Raw genomic sequence first — 23,235 nt, 5'->3', positions numbered from 1 at the left:
GAAAATAATCAACAGATTAAAGATTAATATTCATAAAGAAATCTTTTGCGATAAAGGAGTTATTATTCAATTAAATAATTTCATTATTATTTGTTTCAAGTTTCAATATAATCAATTTCTTATAAAATATATTCAATAATATATTTCAGGATAGAAAATATAAATTGAGAGTTGGCAAATTCAGTACTGCTAAAGTTGCTGTAGCTATATTTATAATAGTTCAGCTGAATAGTAGTCCATTTATAGACAAGAGGAGACATCAAATTTAACACCAATAGCAAAGAAGATTTTAAGTCAAATTGTGTCTTTATCGCAATATAAAAGAATTAGACTGCTTTCTCCTTGATCCACACCAAAATATGTAATCGATTGACAATGGAGAGATTAGAGAAATTACTTTTCTGCCATTGTAATATGAGGTTGAGGAAGAAAAATTTAAAAAGAAAGACAAAAAATGATCGGCTAATTGATTTAAATCATATTTTTGATGAAGACCTGACTCCATGGATTAGAGAAATTGAGGATAGATTACTAGATGATAGAAATAACTCATGGTTAGATGAGGCATTAGGAGAGACCATGACTAGAGCAGAGGTGGTATGAGTCATTTCGCAGTGAGAGATAGTATAGCTACTAGTGCCAGCGATAATCCTAATGATCTTGATGAAAATCTGGTGGTGAGATAGTCCCTTCCACATTTACTGAGGGAAGTCAAAAAGACACTGATTGAAGACAGAGAAACTAGGGATGTACATACATATTAGCTACATCATTATCAGAATGTTACTTCCTATGACTATAATTCATCAAGTATTTATTGTTTGGAGCCATCACAAGATCCATATGTTGGTTATTATCCTCAGTATCCTTAAACACAAGATTCATATATTGATTATTATCCTCTTTTGAGACAACAAGATTCATTCGATGCGAATGATATAATACAATCACTCTTTGGAGCACTAGGCCCTAGACATCATTATTTACAAATTTATGTTGATTATGATGACGACAACCATAAAGATTTACGAGCTAGCTCAATATTCATAAAAGTTTTAATATTTTGAGTAAAATCGTACTTTTTTTTAATTTTTAGGGTTCATATAAGTGAATAATTATTATTTTCTTATTCTTTTGTCATATTTTCTAAATTTTAAAAAAAAATTCTGCATTTTTAAATAATATTTCTAATTTTACGTAATTAAAAAAGCCCGATCCAATCCGGGCGATCGATATGGCTGATCCGACTAATACGTATCATTTTTCTGGAAGATCGATTCCGATCCCGATTATTCGAATCTTGGAATATACCATACCAATTCGTTATGTATGGATGACGAGATTCCATTGATACAATACTAATTCCAATAGACTTATTGAACGTTCCCATTGGCGTGCATCCAACAGGAATTGAACCTACGAATTTGACAATTATGAGTTAGGCGCTTTAACTATTCAGCCATGGGTGCTTAGCAGGGATCATCGTACATCATTGCTTCCAATACCAATAGGTTGATTGTTTCACTCCTGTATCTTCCAAAAGGGAAAAATATTTCTGAGTTGTTTCATGGATCTGCATGAGATTAGTTGGGTTTTCCCGATAAATAAAAAGTGTATCATGCGTAGTTTGTAGTGCTAGAGGAACCGGATTGGAAAAAAGAGGGATTTTTGTTGTAAGATATCTAATGAAACCATATCTGGAATTGAGATCTTATTAAACAAGAAAGATAGCAAATATCTGGAGTTTATTTTTTTTACCCTACACAGATGATCCAATCCGCAAGGACTATGATTGGGAATTTTTTGGTCGTCTTTCTTGGAGGAAGAAGCGAAACATAATCAATTTGAATTCGGGACAGCTATTCGAAATCTTAGGGAAAGACTTGATTTGTTATCTCATGTTTGCTTTTTGTGAAAAAAGACCGATTGAAAGGAAGGGTTTCTTCAAACAAAAAGAGATGAGGCAACTATTCGATCAAATAATATTGAGCATGTTTCCTATCTCTTCTCAAAAAACAACTGGGGCATTTCTTTGCAAAATTGTGCTCAATTTCATATGTGGCAATTCCATCAAGATCTCTTCGTTAGTTGGGAGAAGAATTAGCACGAAGCAAATTTTTTGAGGAACATATCAAGAGAGAATTTGATTTAGTTAGACAACCAACAAGTCAATCAATTAAAGCTTTCAAGGTAAATGAAGAGATTCAAGCTTAGACAACCAACATCTTTCAAAATAATACTAAAACAACTAACATAACTAATAAATTGATAATATGCTCAAGTTTCAAATGCAAAACTTCTCAATCTCAATAATCTCAATAAATATCATATTTGTCATTTTGGGTATGTGCTCATGAATCCATATCAACTAGAAGTCACCCTTGAGATGGTCCTTGCGTCTTTTCAAGTTGGCATCAAAGTTGAATCTAAGTCACCCTATAGAGTTAAGTGGAGGTCTGATTGCACGTGTTCATGTTCGACATGAGTCATTCTTACCCTAAGTAGTAGTTTCATACTTACTTTTACTTTAATATTTTGAAGGACAACAAGTATACACATCAACGAGGAACTGCTGCCTAAAGGATGACTCTTGATAGTAATAGGAGACTAGGCGACAAAAGTTGACTCCTGCCCATATGCCAACTCCTACACCTACTCCGGTTCCTACTTCCGAGCAAGTGACTACCCCTGCACCTATTATGAATACAGTTTGCACTAAGATTCAAAAAATCGGGACCGGTCTTTCGGAAAAATGATACATATCGGCTAGATCAGCCATATCGACTAGATCGACCATATTGGCCGTATTGGTCGCTTCCATCGAATCAGACTTTTTAATTACATAAAATTCTAAATATTATTTAAAAATGTAGGAAAACTTCTAAAAATTCAAAAACAATTATAAAAAAAGGAAAGAAAGAAGGAAAAAAAAAATGTAGTGAAAACTGAAAATAAAAAGACATTAGAAAGAGAGCGAGTGAAAGAAAACCAAACAAAAGAAAGAAAAATCATGGTGTAGTGAAAAAGAAAAGAGAAGAAAAAGTGAGTGAAAGAAATGAAAAAAATTAAGAGAAAAATAAAGAGATAAAATTAAAAAATTATATACCGGAGTTTGTTAGAGTTTGTCAGAACTAGATCTCTTTGTAAGAGAAATAATGGCTATATAGTAAGGAGAGAAAAAGAGAAAAGATGAGTGAAAGAGAAAAAGAGAGAAAGATAAGAAAGAGCGAAAGAGAGTTTGGATTGGGCCTAGATTGGAATCGATCGATCAGACAAACCATGTTCTCACAGTACTTCAAACTTTGGTCTAGGATATTAATGAGTAGATATCGCAACCCTAGGCTACACTCGGAGCTAGGCCCCCTTAATCTAAATAGGGGAATGATATTTGAGAAATTCCTAAAGGCTTTTTCGTGCTTTTTCAAGGGGGATGACTAATCCAATCGTCACCTGCTGGTAAGGCTAAACGCGCATGAATATAAGATCGCCGACATCAAACTTCTCACAATACTTGTGGTCATAAATTTGCTTCATATGGTTACAAGATCGCCGACCGCAAACTCCTGCACTCAATGCTTGTGGTCATAAATTTGCTTGATGCGGTTCTATGCTGCTACCATATGTGTCCTCAACCTCCTCAAGGTGGCATCATGATCTATCAGTTCAAAGTCCATCTCTGTCTGCCCTGAAGCCGCCATAGGGTCGTAGGTTCATAAGTTAGGTGGCGACCTCCCATACACTGCCTCGAAAGGGGTCATCTCAATACTGGTGTGAAAGGCAGTGTTAGAAGACCACTCTGCCCACGGGAGAAAGTTGAGCTATCGTCTAGGTCGCTCTCCATCAAAGTAGCGAAGATACTGCTCGACACACCGGTTTACCACCTCAGTTTGGCCATTCGTCTGGGGGTGGTAAGCCGAGCCAAGGTCCAAGCGGGTCCCTTATTATATAAAGTACTCTGTCCATGAAGACTCAATCCTTGTCAGAAACAATGAAGGGCGGCATGCCATAGAGCTTGACAATGTCGCTCACAAACACTTCTACCATGGTCTTTGCTGAAAACGAGCGCGCCAAGTCTGAGAAATGGGCGTATTTGATCAGCAAGTCTAGCACGATGAAGATGATGAAGTACCCTCGTACGACTGATAGTCCCTCAATAAAATCTATGGAGATATCCTCCCAAATGCGCTCCAGAATTGGCAAAGGCTAGAGTAGTCCAATTGGTCTCAAGGCCCTTCGCTCATTGGCATACCTCGCAAGCTTGCACCTAATCCTTCAGCTCTTTCTTCATTCCGAACCATGTGCAACTCTGTGAAAGCCGTTTGTAGGTTAGTGCCCTCATGATCAGCCTCCGGAGTTGAACGAAAGTGATCCATGAGCTGGGTTCGCAAGACGTCATTCGCAGGAACTTGTATGCGCATGAAGTCTAGCAGTTTTTTGTCACGACTCTCAAGCTCGAGATGGCTCATGGGGTCGTCCTTACAACAACCTCAACACCTCAGGTTTAGTGGTATTTGCCCTCCGCAAGTCCTCGAGGAATGAAAAAATCAAGATTGAGATAGCCGCTAGCTCAGCCACAGCAAGTTGCCGTGATAGCATGTCTGTAGCCTTGTTCTCGACTCCCTTCTTATATTGCATCTCAGTCATATCCCAATAGCTTAATGACCCACCTCTGCTGTGCTAGATAGTGAATACACTGGCTCATGAAGTAGACTCCGCTAGTATGTCCGAATCACGAATCGCCACCCGATCAGATAAGGTCGCCATTTGATCACCGGATACAAAATTGTGAGCATCTCACGTTCATTAGTGAATAGTTGTTGTGATCTTTCGGACAAGGCCTTGCTAAGATAAGTTATAGGGCTCCCCTTCTACATAAGAACTAATCCTATAACCACCCTGGAGGCGTCGCAGTCGACCACGAACTGTTGTGTGAAATCAAGCAACGCCAACACTAGGGCGGTAGACATAGCGGTCTTCAACTCCTCAAAGGCCCAAGTTGCCTCATCCATCCACTCAAATGTGTCCTCTTTCAGCAAGGAGGTGAGGGGCGCCGCTATCTTGCCGTATCCTGCCATAAATCTGCGATAGTTACTCGTCAAACCGAGGACGCCTAAGTCCCGAACAGTCCTCGGTTGCGGCCAACCATGCATGCAAGCAACCTTGCTCGGTTTGGCTGCAACTCCCTCAGCTGAAATAAAATGGCCGATGTACTCCACCTTGTGCTCTCCTCAAAGGCACTTGTTCATCTTTACCTTTATGGAGTGATCGGCTAACAAGTTCAGCACAGTGCGCAAGTGCTTCAAATGTTCTGCTCATGACCTATTATACACAAGAATGTCATCAAAGAATACTAACACATACTGCCGCAGGAGTGAAAAGAATCTGTCATTCATCAGCCCTTGGAACATTGCCGACACGTTCGTTAACCCAAACAACATAACCCGAAACTCATAGTGCCGTCATAAGTCTAGAATGTCGTCTTGTGTACATCCTCCGCTCAAACTCGAATTTGATGGTACCCAACACGAAGGTCGAGATTGCTGAAATATGATGCCCTTATTACCTCGTCCAGCACCTCCTCTATGATCGGTATAGGGTACCGATCCTTGATAATGATGATGTTCAATGCACGGTAGTCGTCATAGAACTGCCAATTTTCGTCTTTCTACCGGCGATAAGTAAGCAATCCTACTCAGTTGGATAATGCCTTGCTCCAACATTTCAGTGACCAACCTTATTATTTCCTCCTACACATGTAGATATTGGTAAGACCGTACGTTTGCCAGTTCAGCACTCGATACTATCTCGATCATATGGTTGGCATGCTTAATAGGGGGTAGCCCTTTCGAGGCCTCAAACAATCCGGCAAAGTCAGCTAATGACTGAACCAAATCAATGTGTTTATTGAGCTTAGAGTGGGCTTAGGTTCGATCGATGCCATTTGCAAGAAGTAGGAAGGCTCTCCCACGCACAATACATCGATCAGCAGCTACAGTGTCAGATGTAATTGGGCTTAGGCTCTAGAGCCACTGGGTACCCAAAATCATGTCAGCTCCTCGAAGTGCCAATAGATATAAAATAAAAAAACCAAAAAATAAATATTATTTTCTCAATCTCTCTCTACTACTCACTCTCTCACATATAAATAAAAGAAAATTCTTACTCTCCCTCACTAATTCTCTCATATCAAACTTCCCACGCTCTTATTAATTTTCTCTCCCACTAACTCTCTCTCTCTCTCACTAACTCTCTCTTATTAACTCTCCCACTACCTCTCCCTCTCCCTCATCGACTCTCCTCTCTCTCCTTCTCCCTTACCGACTCCCTTCTCTAGATCTTTCCCTCTCTGATTCTCTCTCATTTCTCTCTTTATCCCACTAACTCTCCCTCACCCTCACTGACTTCCTTCTCTCTCCATCTCTCCCTCTGCAATCCCCTCCTCTCTCTCTCTCTCTCCGTCTCTCCCTCTCTAATTCTTCTCTGGCGAGCTCCGATGATGTATTTTCTCTTTTTCTCTCACTCCCTCCAACGAGCTCTCTTTATCTCTCTCTTCTCTTTTCTCTTTTCTCTTTTTTTTCTTACTCTCTCCCTCTCTTTCTCCCTTTCTCTCTCTTGATTTCGGTCGATTTCGGCCGATACAGCTGATCTTGACCCGAAATGGATTTGGTATCAGCCGATCCCACTCAGGATTGGTCAAAACCTGGAACCATTATTATCAAGATCAAGAAAAGGTTTTTAGCATCTCAGCGTTGTCAAAAGAGCTATGCTGACAATTGAAGGAGAAACCTAGAATTTTAGGTGGGTGACATGATATTTCTTAAAAGGAACATTTGGAAGGGATTAGTTAGGTCTGGCAAAAAGTGTGAGTTGAGTCCTCGCGACATTGGATCATTTGAGGTGTGTTAGAGAGGGTTGGTGAGGTGGCTTATTGGGTGGCATTGCCACCTAGACTAGGCAAATTTCACAATGTTTTCCATGTTTCGATGTTGAGATATATGCCTAATGCTACGCATGAAGATGAAATGGGAGAAAAACATCTCTAGTTATTTCCTTAGCCTACACGGCAACACTTAAGTAGTATGTTACTCAATTGTCTTCGGTTATGAATTTTATGGTATTTCCTTAGCCTCATTCTCAACTCCTCAAACCACCATTATCTTCCTCTCCTTTTTTTTCTCTTCGTCTTATCTCATTGAAACTCGAGTCAGTCAGCTCCGGCCATCGGAGGGTGTTTGTGGTGGTGGTCATCGCTGGGTAGGAGAATGAGGGGCTCATCTCCAACCAAAGTCGCATACGAGCTGGAATGAGCAGGTCAGTTGAACCAGTGAGGGCCCAACCAGTTGCTGGATTTGGGTGGGCTGCAGTTAGCCCGCAGTCTAATTCCTTTCAGTGCCGTTCTGACGAGCCAAAATGAATTTGGTATTTATCCCTTTTATCAAATCTATTCTTTCTTCTTCTTTCTTCTCTTTATTCATTTTCTTCTTAGTTATTCTCTTTCTTTTCTACATATCATTTTCCTTGCTATGTTTTCTTTGATTCTTCATTGTTGAATCAAAAATATTTTTTTGATTTTCAGTACTGTAACGTTTTGTACCATCAGACACTGTAGTAATTGTGTACTGACGATTAGTATAAGAACCTATACAGAACTTCTCTTCAATCAGATTTCAGATCTGATAGCTTTTCTCCTTGTCTTTTTTCTTGTTTTTCTAGTGTACTGTTGTTTTCGCTATTGAAATCTATATATTTTTCTTATCTTGGACATTTCTACCTTAAATCCATCTCTTTCCCCATATCCGTCCTACATCAATGATACTATATGTTCATCTCTGATATTATCTAGAATATGTTACAAATATAAGAGATTTATTGCAAATTCCAGAGTTCCAATCAGAGTTTTAATGATTTGGACTTTCGGAGTATTCTACGATGAATTTCCAACTACTACCCCTCATAATTACAAAATTTCTAGTATACAGCATTTCTTAAGCTTGATGCCACAACTATAGTGACTATCAATTGTTTAAATCAAGGGAGGGCGCTAAACAATATCAAGAATTCTAAGTTCCTATCTAAGAAATGTTTTTCCAACTTCCATGTACTTATTAGTGCCTTCAATAAGGGCACCTCATTCTCTCTTTAAGTGAACAGATACATATTCCCTGGTTGTATTTGACATACCTGTAGTACACGAAAAGATAGGACGCACCAAGTTCCAACATCACATGCATGATATAAGCCGCTTGATATTCCACTAGAAGTGAAAAGAATCCATTCAGCAAATGCCTGAACAGAAAAAAAATGCAACAATATTAGGACAATTGCTTTTTTTTTTAATTTTACACTAAATATGTCATTATTTACAGAGGAACAGACAAATTACTACAAGAACTTAAATTCATAGGATTAATTAAATACTATTATTAGTCTCTTTAAATCTTAATTTAGCACATTGAAGATTCAGATTAGAGAATGATAATTTCCAAACAATGAGAAAAAGAACTATTGTGTAAACATTGAGCCATTAAGATTGCACCATGTAATTGCCCCAATCTTAAGAATCCTCATGAACCAACTATTTGTCTTACGGATATGGTTAGTGCAATTCAAAGCTATTCTACACCTTTAGGCCTCAGGGAAATCCTCAACCTTAGTAAGTTTTCCTCTCATTTGCAAACTTTTGCGGAAAAAAAATCCTTGATGACCTAGGTTGACGCAGCAATTCACAATTATACCACCTTCCTGGACTGCACAAACTACTGTATTATTGTCACTCATGCTTATATATTCACTCACATATGATAGTTACAGTGCCATCTCGAGAAGAAGTCTCTTTTGTAACTCAAGAACAACAAATAAATTGCATTTATTGACTAGTCTCTTTTATATATTTTCTTTGTTCGAATTCAACAAATGATAAAGAAGCTTCAGCAGTTAATGTATTAATTTTCTCTGTTAGATGCATACTGAGGTTGAACTAAGCATAATAATTCCAAGATGCTTAAAATATACCACTTTCAAATTATTAATATGTAGTTAGTGATTAGCATAATGCAACTGTCAAAGGAACATATCCGTCATGAATAAACAATGCATTGCAGATCAAGATTTTTCTAGAGAAAAAGGAGAAAAGCGCACCTTTCGATGGAGGGCCCAGAATGCAGGCAAGAGGGCAGCTGCATTTGAGGCAATTAGAAAGATTGACTGCCACATGTGTCCTACAATTCAAGATATAAGATATTGAATATGCTACTTTTGAAAACCCAGTTCAAATTGAAGAACTTATTGTCGAATTACTCATCTTCCAGCATTCATAAAATGGTCAATAGAAAAATTGAACCCTCGGTCAATGAACAGACCTCACAGATGCAAGCGGAAGTTACAAGAATCTTGTAATAGGTTACATGATTTACTAATTCAGCAATTGAGTCAGAAAAACTTATGTGTTCAAAATCTTTTTAGTTATTCTGAATTTCTGATTGCAGACTCCCTATCAATCATACAATATGTTACAGATTAAATTTGAACTACAAATTTGGAAGCGTCATGAGAAAGTTAAAATTGTGGTAGCACCAAATTAGATGTCCAGGAGGAAAACAAGCCAAAAGTATTTGCACATCACCATACACTGGAATTCATAGGCACAAGCACAAACGAGACCTTCAAATTACAGAAGACCAAAAAAACATAAAATTACTTTTCTCTAATGAAAATTGGTTACCTTTACGAGAAACGAGTTCACTGCTGCAATCAAAACCTCCATGGTCACGATTACATGAACAATAGCTGGAATTAAAGAAAGAACATTTTTGTTAGAAACTTAGATGATTCAATAAATGCTAAGATGATAAAATTATACAGATATGATAACTTTGCACTAAATGATAATATTTAAGATTGCTATTTCTGTTCAAGCTTGCTTCAGAGGAAAAAAGTAAAGGACCTGTAGAATGTCAATCCACTTTCATCCAATGAATAGTGACATGTTCCACTATGGCTACAACCTCTAGGGCATCCCACAAGGGAAATAGACATGGAAGTTTGAATGCTGTTCTCTCTGTTGGGAGGATGCTTCAAACCAAAACACCAAGTTCCTTCTCTGGCATAAATAATATATATATTTATGCTTTTACCATCTGAATCATTCAATGCCAACAAGTTGGAAAGATTGCTACTACTCGTGCTGCTTGCAAAATAGTCCCAGGAATCAATCGATGGTAAACCACCAAATTTCAAGTATAGTTCATAGTTCATTTTTGTATCAGATGACAGCTGAAGATGGATATTGGATCCAGCAGCACCTTGAGGAATATCCAAAATGAAGAAAGTCCATGCAGCTTGCTCAACAGAAGAATTACTCAAAAGATGCTCCAGGAAGAAATTAGTGTATCCGATGGACACATTTCCATCAATGGGAACGTAATAAGACTCATAAGGAACAGCCGAACCTCTTTTGGGAACTCTCTACAGAAAGCCAAGGTTGAAAGGTTAATAAAGACATAATGTAACTAAGCGTTCCAGTTCTCACACTATGCTATAGCAAGTTATGTTGCCGCAGGGTTCATTACACAATAGATGGACAGGCTGGGGAGGGGAGGACAGGGCTATATTACAGAAAATGGATGTACATAATTCATAATTGTTAATGTTGATATTTGGACTTATAATGTGAAGTAAGACCACATCAATTATTAGCAGCTTAGCAGTGATACAAGAAAATAATTTTGTGTATCCTACCTGAAGCATATGGGTCTCCCATGAACAATTCATTCCAGCCTTTCCATTAAAGCAATCAAATATTTGCCACTCCAACGAGAAACAAAGGTTAGCTTCCAAATTTGTTTCTTGCATCAGCCCATTCACTTTTGTCTGATTAACCGCCTGAAGAGCAATATACCAGCGTCCAATTTTTGGTGATTTTACAATTAGAGGGGCCCTGCTTATATCAGCAGAATGATCATGTAAAGTCCTAAGTGGCATTGCATTGTAGCGAACATAGCACATTAGGATGACTCCACTTACATTTCCTTCACTATTCATGGATGTCATCTGATTTAGACTGAAACCAGAAATGGTAAGTTCAAATTGGGATGCTATGCTAACTATATCCAAGAAGTAGAACTTCAGCTCCCCTTCCCCAAGACAAGATGACTCATTAGAATTGTTACATGTTATGAAATTTTGGACTGTTTCTTGTGAAGTATTATTGAAGTCCACTTGTTTTTCTTCTCCACCTTTCCATCTAGATACTGAATGATTATCTTTTTTGTGGTCTTCACTTCCTACAGGATGGTTCAGAGGATCAAAACTGTACATTTTAAAATCTGACAGACTTCTTGGAGGCTTACTTCGTGAAGGTTGGGAACAAGTAATCATAAGAACCGTCTGATTACAGTAAGGACCCCATAGTGTTGTGGCCGGGCACCCTTCTATACTTATGCTGGTTCTGATACTACACGCTTTGCCTCGACTAATCTGCAATTGTGCTTATTGTTCAATATGGATTCCAAAATAGATGCAAAACAAAAATACAAGAACCAAAAAATAAGACATTAGATTATACCAAACCTACATTAATGTACAAGCTAGACAAAAGAAATTGGACTGTATGGCTGCATGTACCATGGCAGGTAATGCAAAAGCTCTATACAGATTCTAATCTGGGAGCATACCATCTTTGATTGGGTGCGAAAAGGTCCAAGGCCATTGAAGAATCCAATGTACCAGACTCCGGGAGATATCTGTAGAAAATATTCCTTCTTTAATAATATTAACCTTGTTATTTTGAGATAAATGCATAAAAACAGGAAACTGTTTTCTCAATCCTCATGATGATTTTCCCAGAAGTTAGAAAACAAAATGCATTACACTATTCACAATTTCACATAATGGTATTCTGAACCAATTATAATATCAAAGAAATGTGTCCTGAAAAAGTACTAGACGCTAATTGGTACAATTGTGCATAAAGTTGGGTATAACATTTTCAGGTATCAAGGACAAGAATATGCAATAAGGTAAATAGGTGTAACACCCTATATATATATATTAAAAAAAAAAAAATCCCGCGAGCACGTGCGTCACAGGCACCTGCCACCCCCCTCGCGTCCTCTCTTCTCCTTCTCCTTCCCTTTCCCTTGCCGTGCACGCTACCCTGCTCCCACCTCCATTAAACCCCGTCTTCCCCTCCTCGATCGCACCATTTCTCCACCTCTACCTCTCTCCATCTCTTCTCGAGGGTTGCCGCCGCCGAGCTTGCCGACCAGCCCCCTTTTCGGTAAGCCCTCCTCCCATTTCCCTTTTCCCTATTACTTCCCTCCTCAGCCTCGTGCTGTGCCGGCCTCGTGCTGTGTCGCCGCCGTCCCTGTGCTGCCGCCGGCACCGTCGGCCTCGTGCCGCGCCGCCAGCGTCGCAGCCCCTCGGGCTTTCCGCCCTCCCTTCTCCCCCCCTCGGATGAGGAATACCGAGGGGGGGTGGGGGGGTGGGGGGAGGGTTGTTTAACCCCCCATACCCGCCCCCCCCCCCCCCCCTTAGCGGTCATACCGCAGCCCACTGAGCCCCTTGGTGGGCTGCGGTCAGACGCAGCCCACTGAGCCCTTGGTGGGCTGCGGTCCAGACCCCAACCCACTTCGGTCAAACTTGTGGGCTGCAGTCCAATTGCAGCCCATCTTGGCCCTTGCCTATTGGGTTAGGTTTGAGCCTAACTCAATACCTCTAGCCTAGCCCTTTTGGAACCATTTGGACACTATAACCCCGTTTATCTTTGGCACCTGATTTAATTAGCCTGATCCCTCGTAATGATAATTTAGTATCGTGAATTTTAGGATAACATAAGACTCGCCCTAGGAGGCCCTTGACTCATGTAATTGCCAACCATAAATGCACTAATAAGATAATTAATTCTATTAGTTCGCTAATCTTACGTATGGCTTACTTGTGTGAATTAATAGGATTGACACTGCGTGAGGAGGATTTTGGGCTTCCGGAGGAGCCGGCTAACTGACGAGTTTTACCATACTATGGAGACCCCCCAGGCGAGTAGAGTTATACAAATCTAGAATAACATAATTATAGTCATTATACCTGTCATGACACTGTAGGAAATGTCAGTATTAATGCATGCAGTTAGTACACCATGTTATATCTTTTGCATATGTAGTTATTGATAACCTGCTCCTCATTATATTATGAGAAGGTTGAATGTAGCATAAACATTAGTGTGATAATGCTTTACATGTGTCCTGCATGGTATACCATTGCATAGATGTATGATTACTGTGAATATAGAATGTAATGATCATGATGACTATAACATGCTTTATACACTCATAGACACTGCACAACTTCCACCTATTATTAGCAGTCGAATTCTGACTATGCAGTACCCTTACTCACTCAGCCCAGGGTTAAGGGTAGAGTGTATCTTATATAACTATACTATTAGCGGCCTACACCTGAGGTCGAGAAGCCTGTGTGGCATTCAGGTAGTTATACTGCATAGTTAGGACTAGATTATGATGATAGAAGAATATGATTGTGAGGCGGGGATATAACTCTAGCGGTACTCGACGACGCAAGGTTAGGGCGTCTGTGGATAAGCCAAGGGCTCCTGATTCTCCCGCTGAGAGTGGTGATGATTTAGAGAGAGTGAGATACGGGATTACGACTGGGGTCCTTAGTCTGATGGCCACAGACAACCGGTCACATGTAGTGTCGCCATACGCGTGTAGGTGACGTTACCGCTAGATGTGTATATATCCCCCCCTCGATGTATGAGATGATGAATGCTTATGTGATGGATGATTATTTCATGAGAGTATTTACCCAGTGTGGTGAATTAGCTCGGTGAGTGATGATAAGTATGATTAATGCTTTGGTAGGCATGAGATGACTAAACTGCTATTTTATTGCTATGCATAACATGTAAAACCTATGATTGAGATGTGTACGAATAAGAGATTGTATCAAGCTTTATATCTGTGTGAACTTATCATGATACGTTTAGGAACTAGCATGTTCCAGGATAGTGATTGGTAATCTTTATCCATTGCATTGACTTAGTAAATTGTGGTAAGTCACTTCAATAAGCATATCGTTATCGTTAGCAAGTATAGGCATACATTGGATATACACATGTGATGCCATTATTTTAGATTGTATGGATCCTACTCGGGGGCCGTAAGCTCACCCCTCGTGGCGGTATTATTTCGAGCTAAGGGACGCAAAGTGCGGGTGGCGATGAGTAGCTGCTTTTCCTTTTCTATACGTATATTAGTTGTATTAAGCCCCTGCGAGGGTGTGATGATGATGTTGTATTTTGGACTTTAGCATAGTATTTTGGATGTATATTTGGAAGGCTTGTTGTGGCCTGTGGAACTTGTATCCGGACTCTTATAATTGAGTTTATTTATGGTGAAATTGTGCTGTTGTGTGTCTTGTGAAATTCTTGTACTGACAGGTCATGTGATACACCGCGTGGGGGGATTTACCCACGTGGTTTACACGTGTATTTAGAGGTTTGGGTGTTTCAATAGGAGATGTAAAATAATGAACACATGTAAGCATACATGGATAAAACCAAGGTTTTAAGTATTGGAATCGGGATGGGATAGGCCATCCAGAAAAACGATTTTGGCCTCTATTTTAAAATAATTATTAAAATACAGAAAAATTCTAAAAATTTTAGAAAAAATAATAATAAGAGATAAATATAAACTATTCATATATGAAGTCAAAAAATAAATATTAAATATTATTTTATCAATCTAAATCTCTCTCCCTTTCTACCACTCACACACTCTCTCCCTTTCTACCACTCACACACTCTCTCCCTCTTTTTCACACAAATAAAAAGAAATTCCTACCCTCTCTCCCACTGAATCTCTCTTATCAACTCTGTCCCCTAAAAGAAAAAGAAAATCCCTCCTTCAAAATCCTTTCCCTCTTAGACTCCCTCCTCTCTCTGTAGCATCTCATTCTTCCTCCCTCACTCCCTCTCTCTCCCAAGCCAATGCTTCTTCGATGTAGTTTCAGTCTCCATCAACGTCCAGTGAATTCTTCCGAAGCAAATCCAGCACCGTCAACCTCCAACGACCTCAAATATGCTATTTTTTTATTTATTCTCTCTCCTCATGATGTGCTCTCTCTCTCTCTCTTTCTTACTATCCTCCATTTCTTTCTCCCTTTCTATCTTGCAATTTCAGTCCATTTCGTTCGATCCCAACTTGATACAAATCGGGTATCAGCTGATTTGGCCGATACTAGGCAGAAACCAATCCAATGACTGGTTTTCAGCTCTAAATCAGGGTCAGCCATAGCTGATCTTACTCGGGATCGGCTAAAACTAGATTCCATGGATAAAACACTCCATTGCAGAAGCACTAGCATATTATAAAAGAGAGTTAGAATTTATAAGTCTTTTACGAACTATTGTTTTAAATTATCCTAGATAAGCAAAAAATTAAGTAAAACAATTTTACTATATAAGCATCATTTCTACAATAAAGGCATGGAAATTACATGTTTAAATCTAGAAGTCTCACCCAAGGTTCCAAAAATCGGTATCGGGATCGGGATCAGTCGTCCGGAAAAACGATACGTATCGGCTGTATCGACCATATCAGCCGTATCGGCCGCTTGTATCGGATCGGACTATTTTAATTAAATAAAATTCTAAATATTATTAAAAATGTTGAGAAATTTCTAAAAATTTAGAAAAAATTATAAAAAAAATAAGAAATAATAATTAATCACATATAAAGCCTAAAAAGTAAAAATTTCTTTTCCTCCATCTCTTCTTTCCTATCCCTCTAACTATTGTCTGAAGTATCCATTCTATCCCATTCTTTTTTTCTAATCTTTCTTTCTCTCTCTCTTTCTCACCCTCTTTTTTTATTATCTTTCCCTCTCCCTCTCTCTCTCTCTCATACCCTCTTTTTTTATCTTTCCCTCTCCCTCACTCTCTCTTCCTTTTTCCCTCTCTCTCTCTCTCCATTTCTCTCCCTCACTCTCTCTTCCTTTTTCCCTCTCTCTCTCTCTCCATTTCTCTCCCTCACTCTCTTTTCCTCTTTCTCTCTCTCTCCTTCTCTCTCTAGCTGCTGCTGTCAGCAGCAGCTTGCCTGTACAGGCTGAAATCGAGTGGTATAGCCGATCCCGATCTGTTTCGGCCGATCCCACTCGGGATCGGTCAAAACTGGAAACTATGGTCTCACCAAAACCAAAATCAAAAGATGGCTAACACAACTCACACATAATCCAAGTTTCCTTAAGGCATGTAATGAGATCAGTGCAACCAAATTGCACCACTATTAAGAAAATTATGATTCTCAGTTTCGGTTGATCTCGATCTATTTCAACTAAAACTGATCAAGATCAAACATAGGAGATCTCAATCTTACCTTGAAACCAGTCTATTTTCGATAGGGTATCAGTTAGATCAACTGAAACTTGATCTGTATTGGGCATGTTTCAGCCATTTTGGCCAACAAATCGAAATGCATAAAGGAAAGAAGAAAAAGGAGGAGAATAAGAATGAAAAGGAAAAGGAAAGGGAGGAAAGTGAGATAGTATGCTACAAAGAGAGAAGAGGGTGAGAGAGAGAAAAAGAGTGGGGAGCTCATCGGAGAGAGAGAGAGAAGAAAGAAAAAGAGATAGAAGAAAAAAGCATTTGCATACTCGAGGTTGCCGGAGGTTGACAGAGGCCAGATCTACAGCACAGAAGCATCATCTTGATTGAGAGAGAAAGAGCGAAAGAGAGGAAGAGAGAAGAAAGAGAAGGGATGAGATTGGGGCTCGGCCTGGATGCGGGTCAAATCCATGAAAAAGAGTAGAGAGAGGTCGAGGAGAGATGGAGAAGGTGTTAGAAAAAGAAAAAGAAAAAGTAAAATCCCACTATAGAGAGAGAGGGAAAGAGCGGGTAGAGATGGAGGGAGCGTTAGAAGAAAAAAATTCCAGTGTTGAGAGAGAGAGATGTCATCTAAATATAGAAAAACGAAAGTGGCTGACAGATCCAACCGATACGACTAATATGACCATACATATTGATTTTTCCGAGTGACTGATTTTGATCTCGATACTGATACTCAGAACCATGAGAAAAATGGCTTTCCTATTATATTAAAAAATAAATCTAAATATAGAAAAACAATATTGTGCCTTACTACGACAAGTGGTTCACATTGGTCAGCAGAAGGTATGCACCATCAGTTTACATGATAAAGGTTATACAACACAGATCCCTTTATCTATATTGATGCTCCCATAGCCATGGCATCTAATGAACAATTCAAATCAGAGCATGGAGATTGAGGATTACATGGGCAAGCATTGTCGTTTAATTGTTTTAAATTTTATGATTCTCTGGCAAAAGAGTAAAGACTGGTATCATACTAGCATCTGTGAGTAAACAATTTCTGACATCATCCAAGGACAGACATCCAACAGATTGGATCCGACTATTAATATCTTTCCAATGAGCAAACTTTCTGAGATGTCCTTTATTTAGCAAAGGCCATCATAACTTTGTTAATTGGCCTTTATCCAAGATGACCTCTATCTAAGACTTCGTTTTGCCTGCCAGCTGTGATACTTGGAGAATTTTCCTCCTTTATTTTTCTTGAGCAACTGTTTATTAATTCAAATATCTGCTGCACAACAGTCACAAATAGTACAGGTCAATTTACTTTCTATTTGTACTTTCAAGAATAAAAGCCCACATCTAAGCAGCATCTTCTATAATAGATACCACATCTATTGAGAGAACATGAACACTAACTCACCTTGTGCGCATTTACTTTTACATACAGGGTCGGTGATAGTCCATTTAGCAAAATTTTACACCAGCCTGAGGAATTGTATATGTTCTCTTATTTTCTTACTTCTCCTGTTGAGTTCGACCATGCTCACTAGGAAGCAAGGCAACACTAGGCCAGAAGATATTTTCTTGAGCTGGTCCTCTGATCTAAGTGCCTGCGCCAATCCAAATTGCTATTTGATCCAAGTGCCTCCCTACTCTTTCTCTTCAATTTAGTGCAAGCTATATCGTAAAAAAAACCGCAATGCATGAGACTCCCACCTATGTAGGGTCTCAAGAGCGGAGATGTACTTACTCTCATTTCTTAAGATATTGTTTCCAAATGATATATCATAATACTAAAAGGATCACAAAATTCGTATCTGTAACAGTGTATATTTGGGTGTAACGGAAAAGTAACTAAACCCAAATTAGACTGGTGAATAGAAACGGATATAATGTGTAAAGCCTAGCCGTTTGCTGCAGCACTTCTAACCTACAGATTGTTCAGACAGAACAGAATAGGCTCAATACTCAGTGATATGCCTTTTAGAAAAAGAAATAAATAAATAAATAAATATATATATATATATATATATATATATAGATATAGATATATTCAAAGACTAACATATGTTGGGTTACCTACATTCTACAATTTTACTAGCGATGGAGCATAATGGAGTTTCTGGTTGGGTCCATTGGAAATTTCCTTCAGTACCTCTTGTTCATGTCTAGTGACAACTTTGGTTACATCCATAAACATCAATATCAATCTCATGGATAGGCCATAAATAGTCATCAAAGTCAAAATAAAATAAGAATAAACCTGCTCATTGGTCAATGTGATTGTCATATTTCGCTGAAATGGAATGCATTGTTCCACATCTGAGTGATTCTGCACAACCCAGAAAGATCCATTCATAAGGAAGTTTGACACTGCAATAGAGTATGTTCACATCAAGACCCTTTTGATCATTAGGAACTGCAGAAAAAAGGCATAGGTACTAAAAAAAGGGAGAAAAATATAATTGAAAAATCAGAAACAGTAAGAAGTATTTCTCATAAGACTAGAAAGTAATTAATGCAATCTAAAAGCATAGTAAATTTTAACAGACAAAATGATAGGAATGGATGTCTAATCACTCCATTCCAGTCTACTTATCGAAAGAGACGATGTCTGGCCGCAGGAGGAGGAGATTCGTCCAAATGGACAAATCCTGAGCCGGGCGTTTGAACGCCCGACGACAGGGGTCATTGTTTTTCGAACAAGACCAGAACGCTTTTAGTTGAGAGCAAAGTTTGGCGATGCGTTCAAACGCCCTTCTCGACGACTTTATCGTTGGTTAAATTAATTTATTTTAAGAGTTTGATTAGGTTTAAGTTTGTTTTATTTCCTTAAATAGTTAGTTTGATTGGAAGACTATAGATTGCTTTATATGAGTTAGGGTAAGTAATAAAGTTTTTTCTTCTCTCAAGTCTAGCCCGGGGCTAGAGTTTGTAACCTCCTTTAGTTTCACCATTATTTTGCTATGGTATTGCTTGATAGCATTTCCTCAGGTCGAAACCTATCAATTGGTATTAGAGCATTTGTGACTAATTGACGGAGCTTTATTCTTCAACTCGCCACAAGGTTTGAGAGGATGTTGAAGACACGGGCGACATCGGTTGAGAACCATCTTAATACGCTGGAGTTGCTCTTCATTAACAAATAAGAAAATAATTCGAGCATGGGAAAGCCATATAGACACTAAATAATAACATGGAGGAGATGAAGGAGCAGATGTTTCGCATTGTGGAGATGTTGGCTAGAATAAAGGGGAGGCCGGTGGCCGCTCCTGCTAGGGGGTTGAGGGTGGCCAGATTGGGGGAGTTCAGCCCCGAGTCACTTGTCTGGACTTTCCAAAGTTCTTAAAAAAAGATCCTTTAGGTTGGATATTTAAGGCAGATAAATTTTTCACCTACAACACAACCAGCGGAGAGGGTTAGACTTGCAGCATTTTACTTACAGGTAAGAGTAGCAAAATTTGACCCGACCTAATAACTAGAACACGATAATCCGACTCTTAATCGGGTTCTGATCGTAAACGGGTCAACCCGCCCAATCCATTTAATAAACGGGTCATGTTCGGATTTATACAATTGACCCGTTTGACTAGTTTAAGTATACGAGTCGGGTCGGGTCGAGTCTAGTCAACTCGCCAACTAGTTTATATATATATATATATATATATATATATATATATAATTAAAAATCCTAATTACTAACCGACTAATGATCTATCTCAATCTCTCCACTCTGCAGCCGCCTCAACTTTTCAAAAGGGGAAAAAAAATTTCGTCTCGTCTCTCTCTCCAGCCGCGATCGGCTGCCGCCTACCGTCTTGTCTTCGCTCCCCATCTCCACCTATCGTGGTGCTGCCGTCTCTGCTTGCGCCTCTCTCAATCTCTCCACTCTCCAACCGGCATGACCGTCTACAGCCTATCGTTGCATATCCGTTCCCCGTCTCCACTTGCCACAATGATGCCATCTCCGCTTGTCCTCTCTCTAAATCTATCCACTTGCTTAGACATGTGATCCATGTATATTGTTCTGGCTTGCAATGTCTTCGTCAATTACTGGAGCTGCCAAGTATCAACAGTCATTTATAGTGTCCTAAGTAGACATTAAGTATCATACTTTGAGAATACAAAAATAGTTAAATAGTTTTAACTTTTTTGATACATTTCATTTCCTTCTTCTTCTCCGTCAATTACAAGTATCACTTCCCTTTCCTTGAGACTGACAACATTGTGACTGTGGATGACAACCGGATTAGGCCACTCTATAAGCAATTAAGCACGTCTTTCCATTAGAATTGGCTTCAGGTCTCTCCTTCATTGGGTTACCATGGAAGGTTATCTCTGAACTTTTTTTTTTTTCCTCCTCCCTGAACTTACTCAGGAAAATAGTTCTTAACATCATTATGACCATTAGTACAGGTGATTCCTCTCCTCTTGTTTGAACTTCAAAGCAAGTGGGTAGCAGGAGTTTTATCAAGGAGAATCAACCTTCCAACAAAAGAAGAAATGATGGAAGATATGAAAGCCTTCTATTCAAAATTGGAAATTGCTTGACAACCTAAAAAATATACTCACAACTTGTCAAACTTCCAGGTGTTTTTCTTATACCGAAACTGAAGTTTAGGAAGTTTCATTGCAGATGGGAAGAAATTAATAGGCTTCCTTACAGTAAAATTAAACTATTTCAAGCATTCTCTCTCAAAAAAAAAATTAAAAAAATTTGCTTAATTTTGCAGTTTGAGTACAACGAATGGGTTGCGGACTAATGCGGGCATCCAACAATTTGTTGGGCTTAAGAGTTGGAACTTTATTCTAAACTCCAAACTTTGTTGTATATACTTTTGTTATGGTGAATTATTAGAATTATTTTTTTTATGTTGTATGAGTTTTGAGTTGAAAACGTATTATTTTGTTTGTATGATACACCATTTAAGAGTTGGAATTTTGTTCTAAACTCCAAACTTTGTTGAATGAACATTTATTATGGTGAAATTAGGATTGTAATTTTGATGTTGTATGAGTTTTGAGTTGAAAATAGATTATTTTGTTTGTATAATACACCATTTATATAGGATAAATAAAAAAATATTAAATTTTATATAGGATTTATTAAACAGGTTTAGACAGTCGTATTAACGTGTCGGGTTAACATGACCTGTTTAAGTATACGGGTTAGACGGGTCGTGTTAAGATGCCGTGTTAACTTGAGTTGGGCGGGTCATTAACCGTTTAATAATCAGGTCATGTTCATGTCTACCAAATGCAATTTGTTTATTAATCGGGTCGTATTCATGTCAAGGTAAAAGTTGGTCTAACCTGAATCCGACCCGACCCAACCCGAACCCGCTTAATTAGACTCGATTGCCACCCCTACTTACAGGATGAGGCTTTGCAATGGTTCCAATGATTTAAGAAAATGAAACTTGGCAAAGTGGTCGGAGTTTAATCAATAACATCAAGGTTTGGACTATAGAAATATGATAATTTTGATGAATTCTTCAAGAAGTTGCAGTAGACGGGGACCATCAGTGATTATCAGAATGACTTCGAGAAACTAGTCTCTAAAGTCCACGAATAGCTAGAGTCGGCGGTGCTGTGTTGCTTCATCGAAGGGCTACGTGAGGGATATAACTAGAAGTGAAATCTTTTAAGCTTCAAATGATAGCTCATGCTATGGACTTAGCACGGATGCATGAAGATCGATTTGTGAGGGATAGCTGAATATAGGGTTGACCGGGGCTTCTACTCATTATCATCTCCAAATCAACTGATTAATTAATCATTTAGAAGGCTTAGATAAAATTGATGATAATGAGACTAGAGATGGTGATAGTGATGGTGATGAAACTCAATCTAGTGATAGTGATGATGGAGATGAGATATGCGTTCCTGTTACACAACTTTCTCAAAGAGGTATTATTTTTATAGGGAATTTGAGTTTATAGGTAGCAAGATATCAAGAGCAGTGCACCTACAAGATGATATGAATTTATCGTAATTACCATCATATCAATCACACCCACCGGAGCTAAAACACCCTTATTATATTCTATATCCACAATCTATATATGCTTATGTGTGCCTGTGCCTGTGCCAGTGCTGTTTATTTTCGTGCATGTTCAATATACATATCATATCATAGGAGAATTACGAAATTCTAATTTGTATGAAGACTATGTGAAACGTTACAACAAGCAATACTATTAGTGAATGAGTTTTGAAGAATATATACAATATTTAATGCAACATTCTTGTGTTATTTTTGCACCGACAAATGAAATCTTTGATCCTCCTCGTCATTTTACATTTAACTAGATATTAATTTTAATTATTAAATTATTATCAATTAATATTATGTGTTCAATTACATTATAAAAGATTCAATTATATTATAGCGTGTTCCATCATTAATATTAGTTTTAATGAATGTCTTCAATCATAGTATGTGTTGAATAATATTTATGTTTAATTATTTTTTGTCTTCAAAAAAATAGGTCATATACAAAAATAATCTAAACATAAAGCATTATAATGTAGGTTTTAATACATATATTTAAACCGAAAATAAAAAATTGACATATCAAAAATCAAAAAATATTTCTAAGTATTTGATAAGTTCTTGAACCAATTGATAAGCTCTGATATCAATTGATAAGCTATGATACCAATTGATAAGCTCTGATACCAGATGATAAGCTCTGATACCACTTGATAAGTTCTGATACTAAAGATAGGCTACGCAACGATTCCTTCAAGATCTGGATGTATTACAGGAATCAGTCTGCGCGACCATGGGAAAATATTTGTCAAATATTCTCCGATAGTCAAAAAATTACGAAACCAATTAGGTTAGATCCGTAACTTCCTGATCTACAACTTTT

At 38.3% G+C, this 23,235-nt stretch overlaps 1 protein-coding gene across 6 annotated transcripts in view; it reads right to left on the bottom strand.

Annotated features, from left to right (window-relative positions):
- LOC140785034 (uncharacterized) overlaps positions 1 to 23,235 on the bottom strand; it is a 37,274-nt gene that overhangs the window by 5,624 nt on the left and 8,415 nt on the right. For 2 of the 6 annotated variants that reach the window (XM_073132729.1, XM_073132724.1), the window contains exons 4-10: positions 18,621 to 18,730; positions 11,673 to 11,741; positions 10,738 to 11,475; positions 9,944 to 10,464; positions 9,722 to 9,786; positions 9,139 to 9,218; positions 8,182 to 8,286 (exon numbers count right to left, since the gene is read on the bottom strand). In XM_073132729.1, the coding sequence (XP_072988830.1) occupies positions 8,182 to 8,286; positions 9,139 to 9,218; positions 9,722 to 9,786; positions 9,944 to 10,464; positions 10,738 to 11,475; positions 11,673 to 11,741; positions 18,621 to 18,730 (1,688 nt within the window). Of the gene's footprint in view, positions 1 to 8,181; positions 8,287 to 9,138; positions 9,219 to 9,721; positions 9,787 to 9,943; positions 10,465 to 10,737; positions 11,476 to 11,672; positions 11,742 to 18,620; positions 18,777 to 23,235 lie in introns of all 6 variants that reach the window. The other 4 variants (XM_073132726.1, XM_073132725.1, XM_073132728.1 and 1 more) reach the window with 4 other exon arrangements.

This window comes from Typha latifolia, chromosome 3, assembly GCF_019914945.1.
Source record: "Typha latifolia isolate L0001 chromosome 3, TyphaL0001v2, whole genome shotgun sequence".
NCBI classification, from domain to species: domain Eukaryota; kingdom Viridiplantae; phylum Streptophyta; class Magnoliopsida; order Poales; family Typhaceae; genus Typha; species Typha latifolia.
The sequence above is the reverse complement of the archived record's forward strand: the minus strand, read 5'-3'. Positions and strand labels throughout refer to the sequence as shown.